Source organism: Pelodiscus sinensis, chromosome 11 (genome assembly GCF_052426305.1).
Source record: "Pelodiscus sinensis isolate ZL-2025 chromosome 11, ASM5242630v1, whole genome shotgun sequence".
In the NCBI taxonomy this organism is placed as follows: Eukaryota; Metazoa; Chordata; order Testudines; family Trionychidae; genus Pelodiscus; species Pelodiscus sinensis.
The window spans coordinates 26,275,187-26,302,805 of record NC_143062.1 but is presented as its reverse complement, the minus strand read 5'-3'; the positions used below and the strand labels follow the sequence as shown (position 1 = coordinate 26,302,805).

General features: G+C 53.6%; 1 protein-coding gene across 5 annotated transcripts; it reads right to left on the bottom strand.

Moving 5' to 3' along the window:
• Positions 1-62: 62 nt before the first annotated feature.
• On the bottom strand, positions 63-27,259 carry SLC26A6 (solute carrier family 26 member 6). Of its 5 annotated transcripts, none has more exons than XM_075938835.2 (21): positions 27,117-27,259; positions 22,779-22,962; positions 21,871-22,010; positions 20,980-21,090; positions 19,376-19,551; positions 18,164-18,328; positions 16,267-16,419; positions 14,588-14,670; positions 14,257-14,404; positions 13,754-13,867; positions 13,132-13,209; positions 11,562-11,657; positions 9,913-10,019; positions 9,414-9,483; positions 8,726-8,818; positions 8,134-8,235; positions 5,537-5,623; positions 4,957-5,172; positions 4,321-4,375; positions 3,507-3,643; positions 63-2,455 (listed from the first exon to the last, which is right to left on the bottom strand). In XM_075938835.2, exons 2-21 carry the CDS (start codon positions 22,922-22,924, stop codon positions 2,432-2,434), a joined length of 2,301 nt encoding a protein of 766 aa, XP_075794950.2. In that variant the 5' UTR covers positions 22,925-22,962; positions 27,117-27,259; the 3' UTR covers positions 63-2,431. The 5 variants fall into 5 exon arrangements, with proteins under 5 accessions (XP_075794950.2, XP_075794951.2, XP_075794953.2 ...); XM_075938836.2 differs by having other exon boundaries at positions 13,754-13,819; XM_075938838.2 differs by lacking the exon at positions 4,957-5,172.
• Between the last annotated feature and the right edge of the window lie 360 nt (positions 27,260-27,619).

Here is a 27,619-nt window from a genome sequence, read left to right as displayed (position 1 = left end):
ATTGGCATGGATTTGAAGCTAGCACTGAAAAAATGTCACATTAACAAATGACAAAAAGCTAGTTGGTGTAAAAACACATTTATTATAAAATATTCATAGGTCATTAGGCTTTCAGTCAGATCATGTTTTAAAATTAAGTCTTAGAATTTTAACATGAATACAGGCTAGATGCCAATTAATTATCGGAATTAATTCCTGCCTTCTGCCAACCCCTTTATAGATCTAAATCTATTTGATGACTACAAATATTTTTCAAGTCCTGTCTTTACGAGGCATGTTAAGCTATAAAGCTCTTTAAAGGAAGTGGTGAGGCTTGGATGCTTGAAAATATTCTACAGGGAACAATCCTGCCTGGGGCAGCTAATGGACTGGATATTCTTAAGTCTTTTTCTTTTCTGGCACCTATGCTTTTCTGGTTTTCTCAAGAACAACAACAACGTATTGATAATAAATAGTAAGCACTACCTCTGTGTCACTGAATGCATCCCAGTATTCACACCCTACACAATTGTAATAATCTTTGTATAAAATATGCCTTGTGAGGTATCATTTGAAAACTAATAACTCATTGATCAATAATATCATGGTGAAGTGCATGTAGCAATGTTATGTGGAAGATATAGACATAAGTTGAAGTCATGACAAGTCTGGGGAATAGGCAAACCAATTTCTCAAAAACAAAGGATAAACTGACACCTCTAGAGAGGGGGTCATTAAAGGTGACTAGCAGATATGATGGGCAGTAGCAGACCAACTTGCATTTTAACCAACGCCATGGAACTTCTTTCACCACAAGGCTTCATGGTTCCATCTTTATAGCTGGTAGGAATTGCATCTAGGGACAACCCTCAGGAAAATGCATTACAAAGGATGACTAGACTATAAAAGGGAGGATGGGAATCTCCACAGATATTTTCTCTGTCTTTTGCTCTTTCAGCAGAGGAGACAAAGGAACCAGCTTTGAACTCTGAGAAAGGCTCTACTTGAAAATTGGTCAGGCCTGGTGCTGGGACCATTTAGTAAGAATTTTACCTTAGTTACTAGTGATTTAGCTTTGGTTTCTCTTGTAACTACTTCTGACGTTGATACCTTTTACACACTTAGAATCTTACTAACTTTTATTCACTTAGAATCTCTTTGTAGTTAAATAAACGTGTTTTATTCAAATCTAATCAACTGTTGTGTTTATCTGGAGTTACTGAACAATTCAGTTTAAAATAGCAAGTATTGTACATTGACCTTGTACAGGGACAATGGACCTCTATTATGTGGACTGTCCAAGTGAAGTCTGTGTGGTACTGCATGAACATTTTTTTGGGGGAAATCCTGTACTTGGAGTGTGTTTAGGTCACCCTGCAAGTGGTAACCAAGTATGAGTGTGACTGAAGGATGCTGGTAGACTGTAGCTACACACAGACACTCAGGCTGTGACCTGTATGCTGTGTGTGAAGGGCCCAATGTCAAAGTTACAGCACAACACTATGAAGCACCCAAGGTTGAAGAGCTGGTGGTGACAGCCCCTTACTGTCTGGATTGCACCCCAAAAAGAGATACTCCTGATCTTAGTGTTCTCTCTCATATAACAATATCTATGCATATTCACAGCTTGCCCCATGCGGCAAGGGTGGATTTTGCTCTTTGTTACTTTATCCACAAGTTGGAAATGGGATGTAGGCATAAGCAGCCTTCAGCCTGTAGATCGGTTCAGTATTGCTCTTGGTAGGGAGTTTTGCACAGCCAATAGAACTGCTTGTTTGGTTCTGCTGAAGAGCATCATCTCAGTAATCAGTCAAGTGGAAAACTCTCAAGTGCAGCTTCTCTCCTGGGATATTTTACTCAAGGAAAAGAGTCACACCAAAGAATGGTCATACTAGGTCAGACCAAAGGTCCAGCCAGCCCAGTTTCCTGTCTTCTGATAGCAGCCAATGCCAGGTGCCCCAGAAGGAATAAACACAACAGGTAATCAAGTGATTCCTCCCCTGTCACCCATTCCCAGCCTCAGGCAAACAGGGGCTATGGACACTAAGCTAATAAGCATTGATGACACAATCGGACATGGCTCCTGGTTCTGAGGGATTTCCAGGGGCAGAAGATCTTATGTCTGAAGTGAATTCTTAAGTCTGTGAAATCCCAGATCTCCTGTGTCTGGAGAAGATTCCCAACAGAAGGAGACTTCATGTTTAAGACAGATCCCCCTGTTGTCCAGTAGCTAAAGCAAGTTCCCAAGGGTAGAAGATCTCAGGTTTCCAGTGCCTGAAGGAGATGCTCAGCAGTAGAAGATCTTAGGTTTGCTAGATTCCCAGTGACAAGGAATCTCATGTCACCTGTCCTTGTAAATACGAACCAGCTCAAAGAGTCCTCTGCAAACATGCCTGGGTGGCTCCCTCTTTCCTATTCAGCTTTTGGGGACAATAAATGCTGTTTCTGGTGGCTACAGTTTAGTGCTGGAATCAAGCTAAAATCCAAATAATAAGAGATTAGTTTGGTTCCCCCAACTCCCTGGAATAAATCCACATTCCCAATCTTCCTCCCCACCACCCATAGGCCCTGCATTGTGATGAGAGTAGAGTGCGGCCCATTAACACTTTGTTCATCAGCCAGCAGGGGTTGGGGAGGACCAAGAGCAATATTCAGGTTCTTGCTTTTGGTTTCACCTTCCCATGTCTCCTCTTCTTTCCTCTCCACCCTCAGATGTTGCCCAGATGGAAAATGCTCTAATGGATAATGCTGAAATGCTAAAAAAAGGGTCTCCAGGCCCGTACGCAGGGTGCAAATGCTCTCCCTCTGTTCCCCCAAGTAAGAATGAGGTTGTGGCAATGCATCACCCCAGCCTTCCTCCCTTGTGCTCTGGCTGGCCCGGAGAAGGCTGGAGCAGAGTGTTAACCCAGCCTCCCTCCCCCATGCCCTGGCCTGCCAGGGGAAGGCAGGAGAGGTGTGTTAACTGAGCTTCCCTCCCCTGTGCTCCAGCTGGCTGGGGGTGATTTGCCCTCCTCCCCCAGGAGTGAGGCTAGGAGTGGGGCTGGGCTGCCATGGCAGGGGCAGGGCAACCACCAGCCCCTAACATGGCTCGCCCCCCCCCCCCCCCCCAGAAATGCCTGCGTACGGGCCTGCTCTCTCCCCCACAGGAGCCGGGGGGTTTCCCTCTGCAGGTCTCCCAGCCCCTGCTGACTGAAGGGTTTTAGGGCATGCACTTGGTTTCCTTGCAGAGCTGCAGAGCAGGAGGACATCTGAATGGGACAGTGTTAATGAAGGGTTCTGCTCAGAGGTCTGCATAACAGTGAAGCAATTGAGGAAAAGCAAGGCGAGAAAGGACAGTAGAGGCAGTGGTGGCAGGAGAGCACATTGGCTAGGGAAGGGTATGTAGGAGAGGCACACATGCAGGCATGGCTGGTGGAGAGAGGCATGCTGACCAGCACCTGGCAACAAACATAGCTTTCATGTCTGCAGGCCTGGCAGACTCCCAGGAAGACTGTTTTCCCCAAATGAGGCAGAAAGGTTGTACTTACTGTGACTGGCCGTGGCATGCTCTGTCCCTGCCCTCTGGTGACATAGGCCATGGCATCATGCACTGAGGCAAAGAGGTGGTGCTTGGTGATGGTTTGGCTGAAGAAGTTGCCTTTTTCCAGCTGGTCAATGATAGACACTGGGGACAGAAGAAGGTGGCACATAAACACCAGGACACCCTGCAGTGAAAGCACAAGGACTGGCTGATGTAGACAGCCTTGGCCCTTACCCTCTTAGAACCATCTCTCTCTTTTCTTTGCTGTTTGCCTTTGGGATCCTCTGCTTTGGGAAGTGCTGGCAAAAGTCTTCCAAGCTGGGATTCAGGGAAATAGGAATGCTCACCTGGATGTGGTCTCTGATCTCTAGGGTATCAACAGATTCTGGCATTGCACCTTGGGAATTAAGCTTATATGCCAGGGCTTTGGCTGATCATCTCAATGGGGCTTGGGAAAGATGCCCCATGCACACACTCAGGCAGCTTAAATTCAGCTCTGGTGAAGCTGGTGCGACCCTGATTGACCTCAAAGGGTTTTACACCAGGGCTGAATTTGATCCTTACTTAGCATCTGAATGACTAATCACACTGGGTTTGAAACAAGTTCTATGAGCATTTTCCATCTGGGTAACATCGGAGGGTGGAGAGGAAAGAAGAGGAGACATGGGAAGATAAAACCAGAAGCAAAAACCTGAATTGGCCCCAAGGGAGGGCAGGTGGGGATTTCAGTTCGACAAAATACATCCTCCTGAAGGGAAGATTTGCTATCAAATGGAGGGTCTATGTGGCTTTGCTGCACCCGAGCTTTGAGGCCTCCTTACCATGGCAGCCAGCAAGAAACACATCCACTTCTAACTCCCGGAAATCTCTAAATATCTGTAATGGACACAAGCACAAAGAGATGAGACAATCCCTTCCACAGACTGCTATCGCCAGGGGCTACGTCCCAGGCCCAGCAGCAGTACCACACACAGAAAGGGATGGAGTATGAGGTTACTAGCCAGCTGTCCCAAATAGCCCCAGATCTCCCCTTGGCCCCCTTTGAGCCGGCTGCTCTTTGATACCACTGCCCTGTAGCCCATTGCCTGTGGGCTAGCAGGCTGCATGGAAGACAGGTTAGGACTATGAAACATACTCTACATCTTGATGCCCAATTGACAACAGACAGGTCTGGGCAGACCAGATGACACAAGATGTTAAAAATGCCAGTAGTGGGTGTGTATGTTGGAGATAACAGCTCCTGTTGTCACAGACAGCAATGGCTCAGAGGGAGGGGTAGTGAGTGATGGGAAGCGATGTGGACAGGTGAGACTTCACTGTAGCTGGTAGTAGATGAACAGAGCTGAGACACTCTGTTTCCCAGCACTGGGTGTCTGAAAGCTCCCACTTTGCAGAGCTCTGTAGGCGAGTCCCCTGGGCAGCTCTGCCTGGGACATTTTCCTGGCCTTTCCCCTTACGTTCTTTAGGATCTTTATGCAGACAGTATCCACAAAGTTGACAGAGGTGAAGTCCAGGATGAGGGAGTGGAGGTCGGGCTTTTTGAGACCTAAAGACTCCAGAGTGGGTTCATTGAAGGCTTTTTGGGTGCCGCTGGCTTGGGGCTCCAATTCTGTCCTGCTTCCATTGGAGTCAGCCACTGCAGGGCCAGATCCATTGCAGTCACTCCCTGGCTCCTGCGGGGAATAAAACACAGCCCCTCCCCATCAAATGAGATGAGGGCAGCCCTCCAGGATTACCTCAGTCAATAGTCAGGGAGCATCCAGCTGACTGGCTGTGCTGTATCAGCACAGGTAGCAGCAAGAAAGAGGTTTGGAAAACATCTGTTTCCACGGGTGAAAAACAGGGCTTTGAAATGAGACATTAAACCAAGGCTCTGAGCCCTACTGACACCAATCACCCCAGTCAGAGCGGAGTGGGAGATGCCTGTGCCCTAGTTTGATGCCATATCTCATTTACCATGACATTTGGCTGTGTCAGGCACTCTGGGCACAGGGTGAGTGAGACCCTGGGCTTCTAAAGCTCAGCACAGAGAAATACCTGTGTCTTGGTCTCCATTTCAACATCTACAAAGCCGAGGTCAGCGCTGCAGGGGTCAGATGCCTCTGAGAGCTCAGGAGTAGCTTCCTGTTATTAGAGCCAGAGAGGGACAGACACTGTTACAAAGGGGTTGGTGTAGCAGCACAGCCCACCTCCCCCACCCCCCCAAGGCTTGTCAACCCTGCCAAGGAGGTTTGGGACAAAATATATCACAGCATAAAAGCAGAGTCCAATATCCAGTTTCTGATCATGTCCAGGTAAAAGGATGGTGCAAAGCTGCCAGCATGGACAGTTCTGGAGTAATAAGGGAAGACTCCTCCAAGGACACCATTTCGGGAAGTGGTGGGGCAGCAGCCATACGTACTGGGATGCTGTTAGCTTTTCTCCATGGTCCCCTGACTATCAGGAAGCAAGGGGAAAGTACACTGCTTCTGAGTGTGCTCTCACTCCTGACTGGTGAAAGGAGGGGGAAGAAGAGTAATTCACAACATTTGTGTACTTGCTCCCTGATAGTCAAGGGAATGGAAAGAAAAGCAAGCAGCATCCTGATATGCATGGCTGCTGTCCTGCACCTTTCTCCCCAGACTCCTGAAATGGTGCCTTTGACCCTGCAGCTCAAAGGATATGCTCTCACTTGAACATGTGGCACTGATATGTTACAGAAATGCCTGGGGTTGCGGTTTCTGGTGTGTGCCATGCAGAGAGGCACAATGTTCTCCGAGTTGTTTTTCTGGCTTCAAATATCTGAGCCTGTTCTTCACGCTTTCTGAGGACATTTCGGGAGGCTGGGGGAGGGGACAGGAGCTGTGCGTACTGGGACACTGCTTGCTTTACTTCCCATTCCCACTCCCCTATCAGTGAGCGAGGAGTTAGTACATGGATTTTGTGAATTACTCCTCTGGCTCTTCCTTTCACCAATCAGGAATGAGAGGCATGCACAGAAGTTATGTACTTTCCCCTTGCTCCCTGATAGTTAGGAGAACAGGAAGAAAATCAAGCTGTGTCTGTTATATGTGCCTCACTTTCCCCTTGCATAAAATGGGAGTAATGATCTAACCTTCTTCTGCTTTGAGGTCTACTGGTGAAAAGTGCTATTTAAGAGCTAGCTTCTCTTTATTCCCTTTCTCGTCTGCCACTTTTGATCAATGACAGAATGTTAACTGAAGCTTAGGATTCTTAAGGGTACGTCTACACAGTAGCATTATTTCAGAACAACTGACGTTATTTTGAAATCAAGTGAGTGTCTACTCAGCAAGCTGTAATGTCGAGCTGGAGGACTTCTTACTCCGACTCCTGTAACCCTCATTTCATGAGGAATAAGGGAAGTTGAAGGAAGAGTGTTCTTCCTTCGACTTCCTCCTGTGTAGACAACGCCAAAAGATGAATTAAGCTATTTCGACTTCAGCTACGTATCTTAATTTGAATTTTGACCTGCTGTGTAAACATGCCCTAACAGTCTCTTCTGAGAAAATTTGCTTTTTGACAGTTCAAATTAATTTTGTCAGCTGAGTCTCCTTTATTTCCTCTTTACTTGACACTCTCAAAGGATTCTAGTAAATTAGAGAGGCATAGTTTTCTCTGTGGATGGTATGCTGGTCTGTCCCCATCATATCATGTCCAGGTAGGGGGCATATAAATCCCTCTTTAATTATGTGTCCTGGTATTGAATTTAGGCTCATTACTGTAGAATTCCCAAGCACTTGATTTTACTATCCAACCACACACCAAATGCTAACAAATCCCTCACTCCTTAATAATTAACACCAACAGCCTCCTCCCCAACCTCGGACACAACTCCAGAGTCAGGTGGTTCCCCGGGATTTCTTTTCCATCCCTGGTGGCTCTAGTCAGAACACAAATGCTTGTCAGGCTCAGGAATGTTCACAAGGGGCCAAGGCCTGCCCTGGGGTTCCCCCATAGGGAAAATGCCATTTCCAATGTGGGTCCATCTTTGATTGTAAGCTCTGTCTAGAGAGGCTATGTCTACACTACAGAGTTTATTTTGAAAAATGGCCATTTTTTAAAAAAAAACCCTTCACTTATGTCCACACTGCAATCGCTTTCTTTCGGTGAAAAAAAAAAAAAGAAAGAAAAAAAAAACAAAAAAACAGAGGGGTTTTTCCAACATTGGTAAACAAACCTCTTTCTACGAGGAAGAAGCCTTTTCCCGAAAGAGCTCTTTCAGAAAAAGGCATGTGTGGATGGGGAAGAGGGAGTTCTTTTGAAAGAGGAGAAAAGAGGAAAAAGCACAGGTTCCCCGGCAGCCACTCCGTCCATAGTGATCACAGCTTACATGCGAGGTAGTGTCCATTCAGTGGGGATGCTATCTTTCGAAAAAGCAGATGGCTTTTTCGATGCACTTTGGCAGTGTGGACGCTCTCTTCCGGAAGAAGTTTTTTCCAAAGATCTCTTCCGGATAATCTTCTTCCAAAAGAAGCCTGCAGTCTAGATGTAGCCTTTAGAGAGGGGTTAAGGAAAGAGGGAGAAGTGGGGGCAGGAAGGAATAAAGAGCTCAGAAGAGAGAAAGAGGAGACGAAGGGAAGGAGAGAGACACAGCCTGGAGAGAAGCCCAGAAGGCAGAATTGGCAGAGATGAACCTTCTTCTTTGCCTCTTCCTTCTTCTTCTTCTCCTGCTGCTTCTTCTGTTTCTTGAGGGCTTTCTTCTTCTTCCCAATGAGGTAATCAACATTAATGCCGCTCTGCAAAAGATACAGCTCCCTGGGATATGGAAGCCACTGATATTCTAGTGACCTGCTGTCTCCCAATCCACTTCCCAGGCCATAGTGCAGGGAGTCCCTGCAGCTGTTCCTGCACAGAATAGAGTTCTCCCTCCTTGATTTCTGGTAAGAGGAGACCTTGGAGCATTAGTTAATGGTAGGAGCAGAACTCAGGAGCAGGATAAGAAGGATTGGCTTGCAGTTAATGCAGAAAACAAGGACTCAGGAAATTGAGGCGCAGTTCCTGGCTTTGCCACAAGCTCCCTGGGTGCTGTGAGGGGAACATTGCTGGTGTGGGAGGTGCTCCGACACTATGAGGACAGGGGCTACATTAGCCCCTTGCTGGATTCATTATATACAGGGGAAGGGAGAACCTATGCACAACCCAGATTCAGGACTGTGGAGCTGTGCTGCCCTCTCAGCTAGACCAGCGAATAGCACCCCCTGGCTTGAGGTGAATTCTTCGCCTCACCTTCTCCTTCAGGGCCTCAGAATAGAGCTCAGCGTTGGCAAAATAGACAGTGGCAGAAGAACGGAAAATCTTCACACCTGGAATTTCCTCAGCCTGGAAACAAAGACAGGGAGGAAGTTGTGGCAAGGATGCTGCCTCAAAGGGGTGAGGATTGTCCTGGGGACACTATTAACAGGAAGAACTCGGGACATCCCAGGAAAGCACAGTCACTTCCCCCCCCACATTTTTGGGCTCCCTCCTGAGCCCCTCTCCATTCTCCTGCTGCTCCACCTCAGGTTCTTGGACCTGCCCCTTTCCTCCCTCAGAGGCTCTTGCAGGGAAACATCCTGGCAATGCCTTCAGCTGAACTGGAGGAGGACTGGGTGCCAGGCACACTCGCAGTGCTCTGGAAATGAGGAGCTCCACCACAGCAGGAAGGGAAGGTGACAGCCAGACCCTGAAGGCCAATACTCAGAGGTATCCCGGAGACAGGGAATCCCTCGCTCCTTCTGGACAGGATGATGCTTGACAAGGACTTTAACCCTTTTACTCCTGGATGTCCCACATCTCAGCTCCCCTGGTTGCCCAGGGCAACTTTGGCCCCAGTGGCCTGGTTTGCGTAATACACCGAGCAGCAAAGGAGTTGGTCCATCTTCCTCCAAGGGTCCCTTCTGGCCACTCTCTCAATTATCTCACCACCTGCTCGTACCGTGTTATATTCCGCCACATCTCTGTAGATGCCTGTGTTGGAAACGTGCCCCAGGATGGAGTAGTGGGCCCTAAAGGGAGACACAGAAAGAGAGCAGGGTTAGCAAAGGCACTGTCTGTCCCGCAGGGAGTGATATTGTGCCTTATACTCAAAATATTGCCCTAGGAGATGAGCCAGTGACCTGGTGGTGATATAACACTGACAGACCCATGCTGAGAGAGGACACAGTGCTGAACTGGGCTAAGGCCTTATGTGTCTATTAGCTCCACTGGGTATGGCTCTGTTTCATCCATGGGTGGTGAAGGTGGGTACGGGTACAGAATTAATAGCTGCTTTTCAGCAAATGAGCTTCTCATCCTGTGCGGATGTCATCAGTGGCTCATATGTGCCCAGTAGCAGCCCCCCAGGGAGTGCACAAGTATACCGACAGGGCAGGGTGCTATTGGTCGTACTGGAGCATGAAGGGAGGTGCATGGTATATTGGGACAGTGCTACTCACAGCTGGGTCCGGAAGATGACTGTGAGCAAGGCAAATGCCACAGAGACCCCCAGCCCCATGTCTAGGTTCAGCAGGAGGGTGGCCACAAAGGTCACGAGCCAGATGAGCTGTAGCAGACAAAGGTAAAGTGAGGGTTGCGGAAGAAGGAGCAGGTTTGTGGTAGACACTGGCCACTTTGGTGTGACGTTGGCCAGAGCATTGGCTGTCACTGCTAATGCTGATGCTGCCAGGCAGTCCCAGGGAGAGCCATACTGTGGGGTCTTCAGAGGAGATGTTAAAACAAGGCCTTGCCTGTCTGTCTGTAGAGGGAATCCCGGGTGGAAGTTTGAGATCCCAGGATGCTCCATGAAATGGGTTCAGGAGGGAACACCAGTGTCCAGGCTGATGTGTGTGCTCTCTCCAACGGATAAGCTCATGCAGGGTATGTCTAGACTGCATCCCTCTGTCCACAGAGGGATGCAGATTAGGCAGGTCGACATTGCAAATGAAGTAGGGATTTAAATATCCCATGCTTAATTTGCATAAAAATGGCACCGTTTTTGCCGACTCAGCACTTTGTAGGCTCTTGTACATTTCAAAGGAGGAATGCCAAACTCTGCCTGCAGCCTGTGGCCAGTGGGAAGTCCCGCTGACTCTGGGCTCCAGAAGGGCACTTCTGCTTTGAAATGCACAAGAACCCGGGGGCTCTTGTGCATTTCAAAGCGGAAGCACCTGCATGGAGCCTGGAGTCAGCAGGACTTCCCACTGGCCTGGGCTGTACGCGGGTGCCAGCTTTGAAATGTACAAGAGTCCCCAGCGGGGGCTCTTGTGCATTTCAAAGCAGAAGCACCTGAATGGAGCCTAGGGTCAGCAGGGGACTCAGAGTCCCCCGCTGGCCCTGGGCTCCATGCTGCACTGCCACTTTGAAATGCCACAGGGAGCCCAGGATCAGCTAGGGAGTCCCCAGCTGACCCCAGGTTCCACGTGGCACTGCTGCTTTGGAATGCGGCAGCGTTTCAAAGGGGCAGTGCCACACAGACCCCAGGATGAGCTGTGCAGCACTGCCCCTTTGAAATGCTGCCATGGCGTTTCATAGCGGCAGTGCCGCATGCGGTGCTGCCACTTTGAAGAACCCCCTTTTCCTCCCCTTTGCTGCCTCTATCTGATAGAGACAGCGGGGGGAGGGGGCAAGAAGGGAGAGGAATCGACTAGTCGATTGGACTATCTGATAAGCATTTGCTTATCAGATACTCTACTAGTCGACTAGCCCTTAACATCCTTAGCCTCCAGGGATGCAGCAAGGTGAGGGAAGAGATGGGTTTGAGCCATGGAGGTCAGACCCAGATTCAGACAGCCTGGGTTCCAGTTCAGGCCCATTGTAGCAATATGCCTGCGCTGTAGGGTCCTGGTGGTTTGGGGTTCAGAGCCAGAGTCCCAGTTCTAACACATTTTTATGGCCCAAATTCTGTTCTCGTGGGTTCAAGCCTAGGAAGAAGTGTCCTGGAGGAGCTGCCACCTTCCTTAGTCAGGGGCTGCCAGGAGCCAGTTCAGCCTCCGACCCAGACCAGAGCAGCACTGAGATCTGCCATTTTGGTGCCCTCCAAAGGCAGAGCTCTCTGCGGCTTGTGTCAGGGGAACCAGGCCCCATGGAGGCCTGTTGTGTTCCTTACCAGATCGATGCGGTTGGACTGCCACAGTGTGCAGATGTCTGTGAACTGCCTGAACATGCCCATCAGGTTCACAATGACGATGGCAGCTAAAATGGTCTGGAAGAGAAATGCCCAAAGCTGGACGGGCACTGCAGGGCCATCCCAGCTCTCCACCACTAGGATTCCTGCCTAGACAGAAGAGGGCAGCCCTTCCCCAGCATGGCCCTGTCCTGCTGCTGGGAACTGACCGGAGGGGCAGAGCAAACACAGGAAGCTCAGGCTTTGACCCCCAGGTCAGGAGTGATTCAGCCACAGCCAGGAAGGGCAGGGAGGGAAATGCTGCTAAGGCAACACTGACCTGCCAGTGGAAGGTGAGATCTGGGGCACTCCCTTTGGCAGAGACCATTGGGTCAGCTGGCTTTATAAAGGCAGGAACGGAGTGATGGTCATTAACTCCACCTGTCATTACAAGAGCTGGGGAGATACCAAGGGGACGGGGTGCTGGCTGACTCCTGGAGGCATCAGGATGGGAGCATTTCCCTCTCTGCCATTGCATCACCCAGGGTTATGAGGGCTTATCTGTCAACCTGTGAGATGCTGGGCAGCGCTGGGGGTGGGATGCTGTAATAGATGCACCAATGATCTGACCTGTTGTGGCAATTCACTGGTGCCTATATTTCTACAGGACTTTGTCCTTCTCTAAGTCAACGGTTCCAACCACCGGTCCATGAACCTCTGGCTGCCGGGCCGACGGTGGCTCTATGGGCTGTGGTACACCACCAGCCAGTGTTCCCTCTGAGGCCTGCCCACCTCCTCAACAGAGCCATGCAGAGGCTGCTCATCTGCTCCCGGGGGGTCAGCTGCCCTCCCCCAGGAGCAGCAGGGCAGCCACCACGTGGCCCTGGCCCTAGCTTCAGCCTTTCCCCAGGGCTGGAGGTGCAGGCTGCATTGCAGGTGGCAGTGGCCCCGTACCAAGCCAGAGCTGGAGCCATGTGGTGGGAGGCCCGTGGCTGCTCTGGTGGCTGGGGCCAAAGCCGTGTGGCTGTGGCAGCTCCTTCTCTAGTGGCCGGGGCCAGAGCCACATAGCCATAGCAGCTGCTCTTCCGGAAGCCGGAGCCACATCTTTGCAGTGGCTGCTCTTCCGGTGGCCAGGGTCAGAGCCGCATGGCCATGGCAGCTCCTCTGGTGGCTGGGGCCAGGACTGCATGGCCCTGTGACATGGCCCCCTATGGCAGTGGGGCTCTAGAACAGGAGGCTGGCACTAGGGGGTCTGGTGGTGGTGGGTTCTAAGGGGTGGGGAGCTGGCAGAGCTGAAGTCAGCTGTTTGCAGCAGCTCAGGGGACCAGTGTTTTTGCTGAGCTGGTAACATTTTATTTGTACATTTACATATTCATAATTTGCAAAATGAATATGCAAATAAAATGTTACCGGTCCGCCCAAAATTTGTGAACGGGTTTGCTGGGCAGCAGTGTAAAGAAGGTTGGGAACCACTGCTCTAAGCGATGCCAGCCAGTAGCTACCATGGGAAAGAGACTCAGTGTAACCGTACAGTGGGGTGAAGAGGCAGGCAGCTGGGTAAGACAATACATACTTTGGGCAGGGCTTGGAAGAGCTGCCCAATCTTCAAAATGGTCACTAAGATGAGAATTGAGGCAACGACCCCGGCCACCTGGAGGAGAGAGAGGACAGATCAGCCACAGAAGAGACTGACATGCACAGACATTTCCAGCTCCCATGCCGACACCGCCTGAACATAGTGTCTGATATTCAGAGCCACGGCGAGAGCATGCAGGGTGGAAAGGGGGTGCAGACGAGCTCATGCAGGAAGGCTTTTTGGCCCGTGATCCAGCACGTCGCCTTAGGCCCTTTCTAAAGTTCCCATCTGCTCTGCAAGTGCCAGAGCTTGTGACGGGCAGCCCCTGCTCTGCGGGTGGGAGTTATTTACGAGAACTGCCCCATTGCCCTCAGCTCTCTTCCCAGTGAAGCATCAGAAACAGCCCTTTAACTACTTGCATGGTCTGGCAGATGATCCAGCCCATGAACAATGGGGAAGTTCTGCCCAGTCACCATAGGTTAACACCATCCCTGGCTCTCCAGAGCCCCTTCCTGGGGTTTTCCCAGTCAGACCAGAGATAATAGGGAAGGTTCCTTGCCTCATGCTGGAATACTTCTCAGGGCTGAAATGAATAGGAACACCAGCTGCACAGACTCACCTGACTGTTCCCTCCAGTGCTCTCCTGCACCAGGGTCCGGGACATGGAGCCACTGATGCTGAAACACTGGAAAAAGCCGCCCATGAAATTACAAATCCCCATGGCTATCAGCTCCTGCAAGGGGCAAAGCAGGACAAGGGGTCAGGAACTGCATGGAGGAGCCAGCCTTTGCTTGGGCAGAGCAGAACAGAGCCCCTGAAGAGAGGGGCAGGCACTGCCTAGACTCAGATTCCTGGGGAATACAGGTGCTGATAACAAAAACAAGAATAAAAAAAGGGGAAAAGAAGCTGGAGGGTAGCACCCAGAGCGTATTAGGGTCCTCACCAATGTTTCCTTTAAGCTGAGTGTTGGGGTGGCCACCAAGGAGAGATTCAAATACTGCCCGACTGAAGCCAGCAGCATATGTTTCTATTGGTGGTGCACATCTGTACATGCCTCAGTGCACATAACAAAATTTATTCCATGCATGGATGGAAAAAATGAGAGAGAACACTGTTTCTCACCTGGTTACTGTTCACCTTGTAGCCGTGTTTCAGGGCAAAGATCTTGCCCAGGGAGATGCAGATGGCATAGCTGACCACAGCAATGGCAAAGGCATTGCCCACCATCTGCCCAAAGTAGCTGGGGTTGGGAGCCACTGGTGGTTTCATCCTGCAGCCAAGAGAAGGGAAACCTTGCTGGAAAGGACGTTGCCCTCAGGGACGACAGCCCAGCCTCCTGGCACCGCCCCACCCCACAATCCCCAATCCCGTGGAGGCTGCAGCCGAAAAGTTGTGCCATTCCCTGCCCATAATGAAATGCCGGCTACAGAGCCCGGGCGGCGCCCTCACTCACCCACTGGGGATGTCGCCCACAACAGCAATCCCAAACTTGGCCTTCAGGCCGGCTCCATAGGAGATCCCCGTGGAAACGATGATCTGAAAAGAAGGGACAGTGCGAAGCAAAGAATATCCCTGCCACACAGCTCCCCTCCCTCCCCCCCACAAGCCTGCTAGACAAGGGCAGAGGCCTGCAGGTCTGCTCAGGGCCCTCCTCAGAGGGGTCAATGAAAGGACCCAGCCTAGCTGGAAACGCCATAACTAAGTGCCTCCCTCATCCAAGGGAAGGGCCCCAGGGCCAAGATTCAACAGGCCACAAAACCCCCAGACTGGACCAGGAACAGCTTGCCACAAACCTGACCAGGTAAAGAGTTTAAGGAGGGGATGGGACAGAGACAGAGAGCAGAGGGGCCCTGCCAGCACCTGCCGCCCCCTGGGCAGCTCGATCCCACGACCCATTGCACCCAGAGACAAGCAGGGGCCTCTCAAGTCTGGTTGAGGTTTTGTGCTGCAGAGGAGAAGGCTCTCTAGTAGGAACTGAACTCATTACACACCGCCAGCAAACATTGCTAGCCTGGGCTAGATTTAACCAGGGAACCTGCAGATGGAAAGCCACAGGGCTGCCCCTCTGGGCTCTGAATGCAGTTGTCACCCCCAGAGCCAGAGGAATTGCTGGCTGAGACACCAAAACACGGTGAAGCCATAAATCTGCCAGCAAAAACTGCTCTCCTTCCACCACAGGCTTTCAAACTGTTTGTACTGGTCCACACAGCAAGGCTCTGGGGCTACGTCTACACTGCGGCCTTTTGCCAGCAGAGAGTATGCTAATGAAGTGCTCATTAGCATTTGTCACGCTGTCATTTCCATATTTTGTGCTGATGCTTTTTGCGCAAGAGGTTTTTGCGCAAAAACAAGCCATGTAGATGGGTCCGTTTTGCACAAAAAAACCCTTTTGTGCAAGATCCTGAACACCTTTTTTGAGGCATAAGGATTTTGAGCAGGAGTTTTTTGTGCAAAACGGAACCGTCTACACTGCTTATTTTTGCGCAAAAACCTCTTGCGCAAAAAGCATTGGCGGAGAATATGCTAATGACAGCATGACAAATGCTAATGAGTGCTTCATTAGCATACTCTCTGCCTGTAAAAGGCTGCAGTGTAGACATAGCCTAGGTGTGGCCTCCCTTTACACACTGGAAATGGAGGGGGGATTAATATAATTTAATGGGGGCTCAGGACTGTCAGTACCACAGAGCTGGCAGCATGCAACCCCCATGTGACCACCTTGCAACCCCCTGAGGGGCCATGACCCCCAGTTTGAGAACCCCTACCTTGGACAATCCCAGGGAAGTCTCAGCTAGAGAGAGCTCCCTCCCTGGCCAGCCCCAGCACACACCCGCTGGGGAATGCATTCTAGGAAAACTGAGGCTTGCCTCTGGAACACCAGAGATGAGACAAGGCCAAAAGCTGACCATCTTCGGGCCCCGCTGCCTGACCTACCCGAGTGTCAAAACTTCCCAGCCACACCGGAGGAGACGAAGCACTAACACGAGGGAGGAAGGGACAGGCATTAAACAACAACCTGTGCAGGCATCTAGCAAATGGCTGAGCCCCTGCTTTGTGGCGCCTCCCACGTGTGGACACCCCACGGGGCTGAGTGCTCCAGGGGCTGTGCTGTCCATGACACCCCCTCCTTACCGTGATGAGTTCAATGGGGATGGGCATGGGGAGCTTGGAGGAGAGCTTGGCACTGAGCATCTTGACAGCCACGATGGTGGCCATGGCAATCAGGCTTGTGACCAGGGTGCCCACATTGGTCTGGGGCAGCTTGCTGCAGATCTCAGTGAAGGCCTACAGGGAGAGGGGGAGAGGAGACCATGGCTCCGGATCTGTTCAGGAGGCAGAGGCCTGGAGTGGAGGATCCATGCACTAGATACATCCCCTGGAACCAGAGAGCATCAGCATGTGCCCACACGCATGTCTGGGCACCGGCTGAGCTATTGCTGGGGCAGGAATCCTGTCCTCTCCACGTATGTTTGGCAGCTTGAACAGATGGGCTGGTGGAGCCTGGGGTGGCCAAGCACTAGCGCAATACAGGAGATAATACTGATGCAGATTGCATGCCTGTCCATAGGTTGCCCCACTGCCCATGTCCCAAAGAAAAGCAGCCCAAGAAAACCCCTCACGGCTTGACCCCAGTGAACACTCAGGGAGTGCTCCTTCCAGGGAATCCCAGACCCATCCCCACACATACAGTCCCCATGAGCCCTGGTCTGACCCAGCATAGCCCCCACTAGCAAACGCTGCTCCGCTGGGAAATCCCAGCCTGGTCTGACCCCACCACAGCCCTCATTACCAAACGCTGCTCCCCCGGGAAAGCAGTTGGACTGGATTCTGCCATGGATAAGAGTATTTAACAGAAAACATTAAAAATCCTGCAGGGCAGGTCCCCTGCTGGTGTTCATGGTAGGGAGGTAAGCGACTAATCGACTAGCTTATCGGCTAGTCAACACATTAGACGACTAGTCACTTCACCCCTCTTGCTGCCTCTATCACAAAGAGGCAGCAAGGCGGGGGGGGGGGTAAAAGGAGTGGGTAAAAGGAGAGGGTCCTGGGGGAAGCTTTATTAAAAGCAAGTTCCCCCCCAGCTCCGTGGGGCATAGCTGTGGCGCTTCCTCTTCAAAATGTACAAGAACCCCAGCAGGGGCTCCCCTGCTGACCCCAGGCTGCACGCAGTGTGTCAATCTTTGAAATGTACAAGAACCCCAGCAGGGGCTCCCCTGCTGACCCCAGGCTGCACGCAGTGTGTCAATCTTTGAAATGTACAAGAACCCCAGCAGGGGCTCCCCTGCTGACCCCAGGCTGCACGCAGTGTGTCAATCTTTGAAATGTACAAGAACCCCAGCAGGGGCTCCCCTGCTGATCCCAGGCTGCACGCAGTGTGTCAATCTTTGAAATGTACAAGAACCCCAGCAGGGGCTCCCCTGGTGATCCCAGGCTGCACGCAGTGTGTCAATCTTTGAAATGTACAAGAGCCCCCGCTGGAGCTCTTGTTCATTTCAAAGTGGAACGTGCGCTAGTCCTTATTGACTGATTGAATAGTCAATGGAAATCCCATCGACTATTCGATTAGTTAATGAATCGATAGTTAACACCCCTAGTTCATGGCCATAGTTCCACTGAAGTCAATGGACCCCACTGAAGCCCATGCAGCTATCACCATTGACAGCAGCTAAGGAGCTGAATGCGGTCCCTTTCCATGTCACATGGCATGTGGGTTGGGTCACAGATGAGAGTAAATACAGAATTTTGTCCCTATCAGATGTTCCTTTGTTTTCTGCATAGAACAAACGGAGCACACCCAAGCTCCTGATTCAGACAAATTCCCATAAAAGTCAACAAGGGTAAAACTGAGTGAGGGGCCCTAAGAATGCCTGCAGTCAGCAGTATATTTGTTACTGGGGATTCCCAGGGGTTCCCCAAACTGTGCGCAGCACTATTGGATGTGCTTGTCTGACAGCGCTTTCTAATGGGAGCTGTAGGATCAGGGCTAAGTCCCCCTCACTTCCACCTGCCCTAGCTGGCCTCTACTTACAGTGAACATGGATAGTGGCCCTGACTGCTCAGCCACCTCCACCCCAAAGACGTACTTCAGCTGGGAGGCCAGCACCTGGATGGCAGCCGCTGTGGTGTATCCCCGCACCAAGGGATCAGAGAGATAGGTGACCACAAATCCAAACTGCAGCAGCCCCAGAGCTATCTGGAAAGAGACCAGCAGGGAGAGTGATGGTTGGTAACCTCTCATGGGTTTCTCCCCCAATGTTGTCTGGGGATGGTGGAGCGTAGCTAAAGATAAAGGTCACCGTGAGCAGAGCTACAAGACTGGGGGGACAGAACAACAACTACAAGGCTGCCTCCCTCTCAGTTTTCTTGAGGAACAAATAAAACACTTGCATTTTCGCCCAGCACCTCTTCGCTTGCCCTGTGAGCTCAGTGGAGCACAACCCGGACAGACCAACCCAGGGCAGCCCAGCTGAAGGACTGTGGTGTGTGCCCCAGGCAGGCTATGCAGCACAAGGAGGGGAGGGTGGCACAGAGACATCTCTAGCACTTGTCCAGGTGGCTGTTTGGGGTAGCACCCTTTGGGAAGGGTGGGGGACAATGCAGAGGTCTGTTGTGTTGGGCAGAACCCGGGCTCCCCAGTTCCCTGGCTGTAGGCACTGAGTGCACCGTAGAAGAATGGAGAGCGGAGATCTCATTTCACACCCTGTGCTGACTGGCCTCGCCACAAGCAAAGCGCGGGTCAGCCTCAGGGAGGGCCAGCGGCCCCAGTCCTGCTCTGGGAAGGGCTCACAAACATTACCAGGGGCTTGCAGTGAGCCCAGCCTCTGGACTGGTGTCAGGATGAACCCTCATGAAGTCAGGGCCCAGTCACTGGGAGACAGGATGTGCAGCAGGGCTGGTTTTGGTGCTGGTGCTGGGGGAATACGTGCTCGGGGGCGGGGGCGGGGGGGAGAGGGATGGGAGCAGCTGAGCCTATAGGAGGAAGACAGAGCAGGGAGTGTGAGCCCAGCTGCACAGGGGAAAGAGCTGCCACCCCCCTCAGATTCACTGTGTGTTTCAGGGACGTCAGGCCTGGACGGAGGGTTGGATGGCCCAGCCCTTTCAGCCTGGGATCTGTCAGCGTCCCAGGGTGCGTTAACCCCAAAACCAGTGAACACAGTCTCTTCCCACCCACCAGCCTCTGGAAACAACCCAGCCAGGATCCTGGCCCAATCCCCAGCCTGGCCCAGAGCACCCTGCCCACCTGGAAGATGCCCACCAGGATGGTGAGTGTAGCCACCAGTTCCACCCTGGCGCTGTCTCTCCTCGTCTCGTTGAGGACTGTCTCATTCGTGCCATTGACTGGATCCAGGAAGTTGCTGTTGGGCATCAGCGAGGCCGTCACGCTGCCGATCATGATGGAGATGACAGCAAAGGGGCCTGCAGGGAGGGACACGGGGTGAGGTCATGGGAGCTGCCAGTTCAAGCCTGTGCACTGGCAGATGATTTGTAGCGGAGACCTGCCCACTCTGTATCCTCTTGCAAGCAGGGTCAGACCCAGAGTGCTTCTGCTTATCACCCATTTGGGGCTCCCTGCTGCAGCCAGCACAGCTACCCAGCTGCTCACGTCTGTATCTGCCTCCCGGGGTCACTCTGAGTGCTTGGCTAGGGACGTGCAAGAATCCCCCACAGGGGCGCATGGCTGCCGGTCAGCAACAGCTGAGTGTTGTTGGTGTGCGCCGAGAGAGCCTGGGCACATGCACCTCCAACCCTGGGCGTGGGGAGAATCTGGCCAGTCCCATGACACCGGCAAGCAGGTGGGCCCGAGTCTGAGCCGTGTGCATGGGACGGGGGGTGGTGCCTGTGATGTTATTGGATTTTTGAGATGAACATGCAAAACATTGTTGCAGCCACTGTGCTGTGTTTGCCCCAAAGTAAATTTTACAAAGTAGGCCAAGCGAGGTGTCTGTTGGGAGCTTACGCTTTGCTGAGTCTGTGTATACGATTCATAGGCAGGTATGATGTTTGCATTTGAAGTGATACCTATTGGCTCTGCTCTGCTGTTTCATGCAGGATGGGCTGACATAAAGGGAGCTTTCTGGGAGGAGGAAGCATCCTCAGGCAGCAGTTTGCAAGCAGCTTGTGGTACCTGAGGGTTACTGCAGTGAGTTGTTGAAGCTGGCTCGTGGTGGCCTGTTCGCAGGGTATCTGAGTGTAAGCAAAGCCTGTGACAGGCTGCATAAAATTTCTGCTGAGTCAACATGTTCAGGCCAGTGAGAGAGTAGTGCAGGAGCTGGGAGCTGTGCCAGAAGTGAAAAGGGTTAAGGGGGCCCACCCCTGCAGCCTCTGCCCATCATTGGGGAGGCCTTTGCTAGAGAGCCTGTGGAAACTGTGGGGCCATTCCCAAAGCCTCCCAAAAATGGGAAGAAATACATCCACGTGCTAGCAGATTTTGCCACCGGCTGTCCTGAAGCTGCAGCACTCTCTAATGTGGAGGCAGAGACAGTGGCAATGGTTTTGTTTGCTATTTTTAGCGGAGTGAGTTTCCCCAAAGAAATTCTGTCTGACCCTGCATCTAATTTCATGTTGGGAATTGTGTGGGTGTAAAGCACCTGAAGGCTGCTCCCTACCACCCACAAATTAATGGGACTTCACCCTGATTTGACCTCTCAGTGGTACCCCCACCCTGTTATATTACAGTTCCTGCTTTTCATCCTCCACGCTCCTGGCTCTAGATGTTTCTCTTTCCTTGGTGGTGCAGGAGTGCAAGGTCCTAACAGCCCCCTGCTCTGAGCACCCCCTGCTCACCCACAGGCCCCCTATCCTGGGCAAATCTGGCTCACCCCAGTCACCCAACTGCCTGCTCACCCACAGAGATGTGCCTAGATGTTCCAAACAGGAAGTACAGGAAGACAGGATAGAAGGATGAATAGAGGCCAGTCACGGGAGGTACCCCTGCCAGGAGCGCATAAGCCAAACCTAGAAACAGCAGCAAAGGCAAAAGAGTTACAGGAAGCCCCCCCCATTCCCATACCACCCCACCCAGCTCCCTGCCCTCCCCTCATTTCCATACACCCACAATTCTCTGCTCTCCATTTCCATATACAGCTACCCAGCTTCCTGATCTTCCCCACACATCTGAACACCAAACCCGCCCCACTCTCCACCCTCCCCTGCACACAAGCACACACACACTCCCAGCTGTCTGCCTGCCCACACACACCCATCCCTAAGGCTACGGTTGCACTGTAGACTTCTTCCAGAAAAGCTTATGCAAAAGAAGCATAACGTGGAATATCACCGCGCTTCATTTGCATAATTAATTAGCAGATGCTTTTGTGCAAGAGGCTTTTGCGCAAAAAGGAGCTGTGTAAATGGCTCCTTTTTGTGCAAAAACCCCCTCTTGTGCAAGAGCCATTCTTCCTCATGTTTTCAGGAAGAACGGCTCTTGCGCAAGAGGGGTTTTTGTGCAAAAAGGAGCCGTTTACACAGCTTCTTCTTCCGCAAAAGCCTTCTGCGCAAAAGCAGCTGCTAATTAATTATGCAGATGAAGCAAGGCAATATTCCATGCCACACTTCATTTGCATAAGCTTTTCCAGAAGAAGGCTACAGTGTAGCTGTAGCCTAAATGTATAGCCAACTCAGCATGCACAGCAGGTTACAGCCTTTGGCCCAAGGTGACAGGGATGGGGGATGACTGGCTGTGTCCCAGAGGAACAGGTTTGCAGGCATTCCCATAGCAGAGGTGTGGGTACTTACCCTGAGGGAGGTGCATGATGCCCACACTGAACCCCGAGATGATATCACCGAAGAGCCAGTCTCTGACCGGGTACCGGGGCAACCAGCTCAGGATCGGTAGGAACCGGAACAGAAGGGCCTTGGCAACAGCACATGAGCACCTAGAGGGGGTGGGGGAGCTAGGTCTGAGGGCTCTAGGCTGCACTAGGGCCCTACGGAGTCAGGAGGGCTGGAGCAAGGAGATCCATGCCTGGGCAGAGTCCTCCTATTCCCTCACTAAATGTGCTGAATGCGCTATGACATGAGCTCAAGTCCATCTCAATCACCCCCCTGCAGGACCCTGGGACTCCCCAAACACCCCTCTCTGACAGGCCCCTTCAGTAGGAGCTGGCGAACCAAACTGCAGCTTTAGAAGCACCTTGCCAAGCTGACGTACTGTGGTGGCAAAGGCCCGTGCAGGGTACTGGCCCAGGGCATCACTGGCCTTCCTGGCCCTGAGGCCAGCATGCAGTGGGAGCACAGCCGGCACACAGCACTCTCCACCTGGCTGGCACTTGGCTGCCTGTGGAGTCAAGGAGTAACAGGCCTGGCAGCACCAGAGAGCAAGGGCCAAAGAGCGAGCATGGCGTGGGTCCATCCCACCCCAAGGGCCGGTGCTTTTACACCCTTCCCCCTGCTCTGGCCCCAGCGTTGGGGCCTGGTACTGGGCAGTCCCAAGCACAGTACTCTGTCCTGCGGAAAAGAGCCATTTTGGCCCCAGGCCCTGGCATTTGGAGACTGGGAGTTTGGCCAGGCAAAGGCAAAACGGGGTTGGAAAACCTCTATCAGCAACCCATGGGGCAGCGCCACTGCCCTTCTTGCACCACTTCCCCCTCTCCAGCCCTACACCTCGCACCAGTGATGGGGAGCTGTACAAAGTCCCCTCCTACCTTGCGTCCCGGAGCCTGCTGCAGAGAGAGGGCTGCGGAGCCCGGGTTCTTGGTGCAATTTCTTCAAGCTCAGCCTCGCTCAGCACCTTGCTGTCTGCCTGGGACGCCCAGGGGCGGTGCTGCAGCTCGCTCTGCTCCATCACCATGGCACCAACCCCACCTGCACCCGGGTGCGTCCTTCAGGCTGAGTTGAGAAGGGAAGATGGGCTGAGTGCTGGCAATGCTACGGCCCCACGGAGGATGCCCATGTCCTGCCACCACTGCTTGGAGGCCAGTTCAACCAGTTCAACCTAGAGTCCCTCTGGCCCAGCTCCCGGTCACTGGAGCTCCTTGGGGAGCTGTTCCTGGCTCCACCAGCCCATTGCCAGAGTCTAAAGCCGCTGAGAGATCCAGGGGGTTCGAGTGACCTTGCGCACACCCACAGTTAGACTCTCACCAAGGAGCCAAGAATAGGCCCAGCCATGGGGGCAGGAGAGAGCCGGGGCTCAGTGGGGTGCAGGGATTTCAGCAGTGTTGGGGGCTGCCCACTGTGGCATAGCGATGCCTGTGTTTGGGCTGGGGGTGATCCCTACTGGCGGGTATCTGTAGCACTGCCCAGCAAGACAGCTGCCTGAGGCACATAGGCAAGGACCACAACTTGTCCAACAGGTTGATGGCAGGGAGGGAGACAATAGGAAAGAGGTGGAGACCTACACCAGGGTTGGGGGGAAGGGGCAGTGGCTGTCGGGGAAGCATGGAGAGAACAGGCTAAGCTGGGGGCTAGGGGTGATAGACCCCTAACCCAAGGGGTCTGCACTATCCTGGCCCCAAATCCTGTAACCACACCACGTCTATGCTGTGCTGTATCCTGGAGAAGCAATAAACCCCTTTATTCTACTGCTGGCGGAATCTGTTCTTGCTGCTACGGGGGTGCAGGATTGGAGGGAACCCGACTGCGTTGTCACACCCACCATGGAGCCTGCTGACTGGGAAGGACACCGGCAGGTGCACTCACTTTGGGGGCACTGGGGCAGGGCATTCAGGAGCAGAACTTCTCCCTTGGAGGTGCCCTTGGCCAGCTGCAGTGGAGATGTGCGCAGGGCCCTGCCTCTTCTAGCTGACACCCCCTGTACCTTATGATCGGGAGCACAAGGCGCCAGGATGAGGGCGAAGGGAAGAGCTCCCTGCCCCTCCTGTCGCTCTACTAGAATCTGGGCCCAAGGCCCCACATCTCACGCCCGTGGGACACTGCAAAGCAGGGCCTGGGCTGCACAGCTCCACATCACTGCAGGGCTCCAGGCAGCAGCCAGGGGGTTTTCCAGTCCAGCCAGCCACGCCTGTCCCATCCCACCCAATGCTCATGACCTCACAGCTGGAAATGATTGTGCCATCCTAGGGCCTGGCGATGGTGGGCTGCATCCTGGCTTCGGGGCAGGCCCTACACTCCCTGTCCCCTTTCCAGCCCCTGGCATGGGGCAGACCCAGGGGCTGGAGGGGGCCGGATCAGTGCACTACGTATTGCAGCTCTTCCGGTCCGTTGGGGATCACTGCACCCTGAGTGCGAGGGCAACCAGCCCAGCGGCTGCTCTGTAGTCTATGCCAGAGACAATCAGTCACCGCTGAGTAGCTGGGAACAGGCGCCCCGTTCCGCTTCCTGCAGGCGGCCTGGCGCCACGGGCCAGAGCCCTGCTCAGCCTGCACCTGCAGACTTTGCACTTTTCACATGAGGGGTTTTTGTTCTCAGCAGGCGTAACAGGCTTTCTAGGCTAAACTGGCAGCCATTGGTTGGTTCCCCATACATGCCATCCCCTCCCCTCAGACACATGTATACAGCTGTGTCCCTATGCACCCCCACGCCCGCCCTCTGACAGACTCATATGTACTGTGTCCCAATACCCATGGCTCCCCCGTCCCTCAGACATGCATGTACAGCTGTGATCCTACACCCTGCGCCCTCAGCTTCACACAGGCACAGCTGCCCCCACCCTGGACACTCTCATATACTCCTGTGTGCCTGTACCCTCCCTCAACATTCACACATACAGCTGTGTGCCGGTACCCTCCCCCCACCACTCACCTGTACAGCTGTGTGCCGGTACCCTCTCCCCACCACTCACCTGTACAGCTGTGTGCCGGTACCCTCCCCCCACCACTCACCTGTACAGCTGCGTGCCTGTATCCTCCCCCCACCACTCACCTGTACAGCTGTGTGCCGGTACCCTCTCCCCACCACTCACCTGTACAGCTGTGTGCCGGTACCCTCCCCCCACCACTCACCTGTACAGCTGCGTGCCTGTATCCTCCCCCCACCACTCACCTGTACAGCTGTGTGCCGGTACCCTTCCCATGCCTCCCTCTCTGTTTGTACTGATATACAATTGGGTGCACATGCCTGTGTAACCCTCACACCTAGTGGGTTTGGTTCACGGTCCCATGTAGTAGCACTGAGACCACTCCAGCGAGAGAGAAGGACGAATGCGAGCCAGCTGGCTTTATAGCTCAAGCTGTAGAAACTCCTACACTGAGGTCCAACAGGCCCAGGTTTGACTCTGCCTGCCAGTGGTTACACCTGTGCACCCCCAGCCTCTCTCCAGTCAGAATTAGCAGGGGTTTTTAATTGCCATGCGTTCCGTGCTGATGAAAGGGGCCAGAGCGGCAACCCCAGAGCCTCCATTTCAGCAGGCTGAGCCTGGTTTCCCTGGCGGGGTCACAGGAGGCTCATCTTGCCATTGCTAAGCTGCGGCTGCAGGGCAGTGGGAGGCGCTATCGTTCAAGCAGCAGGGCCTGCTCCAGAGAGTGACCATGTCTCTTGGCCCAGGGTGCAAGCGGCTGCACCATCTCACACAGGCCAGGACCTCAGCTAGATGGCAGCTGTTCACTCAGAGGGCAGGGCCAGGCCTAGTCCCAGGCCGGCCCCAGTGGAATGAGGCAGAGCCCATGTGGCTATGCGAATGGCAAGGCCTTGCCCAGCTCCTCTCTTCGCTCCGAGGCCTCACAAGATCCTGCGCAGCAGCCAACAGGCTCAGGCCTTCGACTCCCTGCTCGGAGTCCAGCGCTCCGGCCACCGCTGAGAGCTCGGCCTTGGCAGCTCCCCAGGGGCCTGTCAGCCTGGGGCATGCAGGGCTCACACTGATGTGCTCCAATAGCAGGGCAGCTGCTCCTGTGTGGGCCAGATCCTGGGCTATGAAACCCAGCGGGGGAGGGAGGGCTCGCGGCGCCTGAGTGGGGACAGCGATGCTATTTCCAGTGCAGCAGGGCGAGCGCCCAGCCTTTAAGGGACATCCCTGCCCAGGTGGCGGCAGGGCTGCTTGTGGCGGGATATCCACCACTGCCAGTGGGCCACAGTGCAGCCCTGAGTGCAGCATAATGTGCTGTGGCTGCCCTCAGACAGCCCCCCAGCAAGCTGTCCGCTGGGTGCGTGGAGCCAGGAGCCCCCCATGCAGCCACCAGGCTCTCTGCTTTCACACCAGCATCCCAGGGGAGGCAGCTGCAGCAGGACATGGTGGGGACACTTCCCTTCGGAGCCCTTGGCTCCTCGCCGCATCTGGGCTGATCAGGGAAGTGGGCTCAGCCAGCCTTACTCAGGGGCAGCCTCGGCCCTGTGGGACTTGTGCTCAGCACCTGCTGGCAGGTCTACACTGCAGAACCCTCCTGCGACAGCAAGCCTCAGCGGCCAGGTCTGTAAACTGGGGCTCCCATAGGGTGAGCCCCTTTGGGGAATAGAAATAAGGGGAAACCACAGGGGGGGGGGGCAAGGGGCTGTTTTCAGGGAGCTCTGAGGGAAACCCCTTTTCCCTCAGCACATCGTATGTTTTCCTCACGTGTGCGTTCCCACGGCGCTCTAGTACACAGCACAGTCCTCACACGCTTCCAAGTCTTGTTCAGAGTGATGCAGGAGATCCCTTAAAATTCAGGACAGGTGGCCACCCTAGGCTCTCAATGCAGCTGGCCCTGCTGGGCTCTGAGAGCCCTTCCCCCCGCCGGGTTTCAGGGCCCAGGCAGCAGCTCCAGCGGGAATGGCTGCGCTGCTATTTTAGGCTGGAGGACTCACAGGCTGCCCTGTCCCCAGGATTCGGGGCATAGCCTGAATAAGTGCGAATGGGCGACCCACGTCCATTAGCGCTAATGGGACAGCCTGCCCCCATGGCTGGGGCTTAGCCCTAGGGACGGCTCTGCACACACTCAGCTCAGCCCCTTGGGGGACACAGTGAAGCTGAGGCCCAGGCAGAGCTGTTCCTAGTCCTATGCCAAGATGGCTGGAGTAATTCCCCTGCTGGGTGAGGTGCTGCTCTGCTCCCTGGCTGGCTGCAGCTCTCCCCCTCTCCGGGAGGAGACTCTCCCGCGATCGCTGGTGCTTACCTGGCGTGGGGGTGCGAGCTGCTGTGCCCGGCAGCCCTCCAGCAAAGTGTGCGCTCTCCTCCCCGCTATTAATACTTGACTGTGATCTTTGAGACACCACTCCCTCCTCCCACCTGCCTCCGCCGGCCAAGAGGGTGCCACAGCCTCGTGTGTCAATAGGCTTAAAGTGGCAAACCCTGACAGCACAGTTGCCCCTGGATGGGCAAGCAGGCCTCAGGGAGACTAGCACAGAGGCCATCTACAGGGGGATGCCTCCTGGAAATCCCTTCCCACACTGCACACCCTCCCACACCTCTATGGCCCCGCCGCCCAGCCACCTCAAGAGAGCTTGGGTGGAGATTTCTGAAGCTTCCAATGAGGCACCTCAACCAGCCACAGCACGGCACTGCTGAGCACAGCCCTGTGCTTCTGGGATAGGGTGACCAGACATCTGGTTCTTAGAGGCTTTGTTTTATCTACGCTACTGTACTCGGCCTCCCTCCAAAAAAAGTGTCTGGATTTTT

What these genes read in the sequence shown, in the direction of transcription:
- SLC26A6 (XM_075938835.2), bottom strand. Translation starts at nt 22,924, where the DNA reads ATGGTGATGGAGCAGAGCGAGCTGCAGCACCGCCCCTGGGCGTCCCAG. An exon ending in ACAAGGTGAACAGTAACCAG is followed by an intron (nt 13,868 to 14,256) that starts GTGAGAAACAGT and finishes TGCCCCTTGCAG; the next exon opens with GAGCTGATAGCCATGGGGAT. An exon ending in GTTTCTTGCTGGCTGCCATG is followed by an intron (nt 3,644 to 4,320) that starts GTAAGGAGGCCT and finishes TTCTGTCCCCAG; the next exon opens with TGTCTATCATTGACCAGCTG.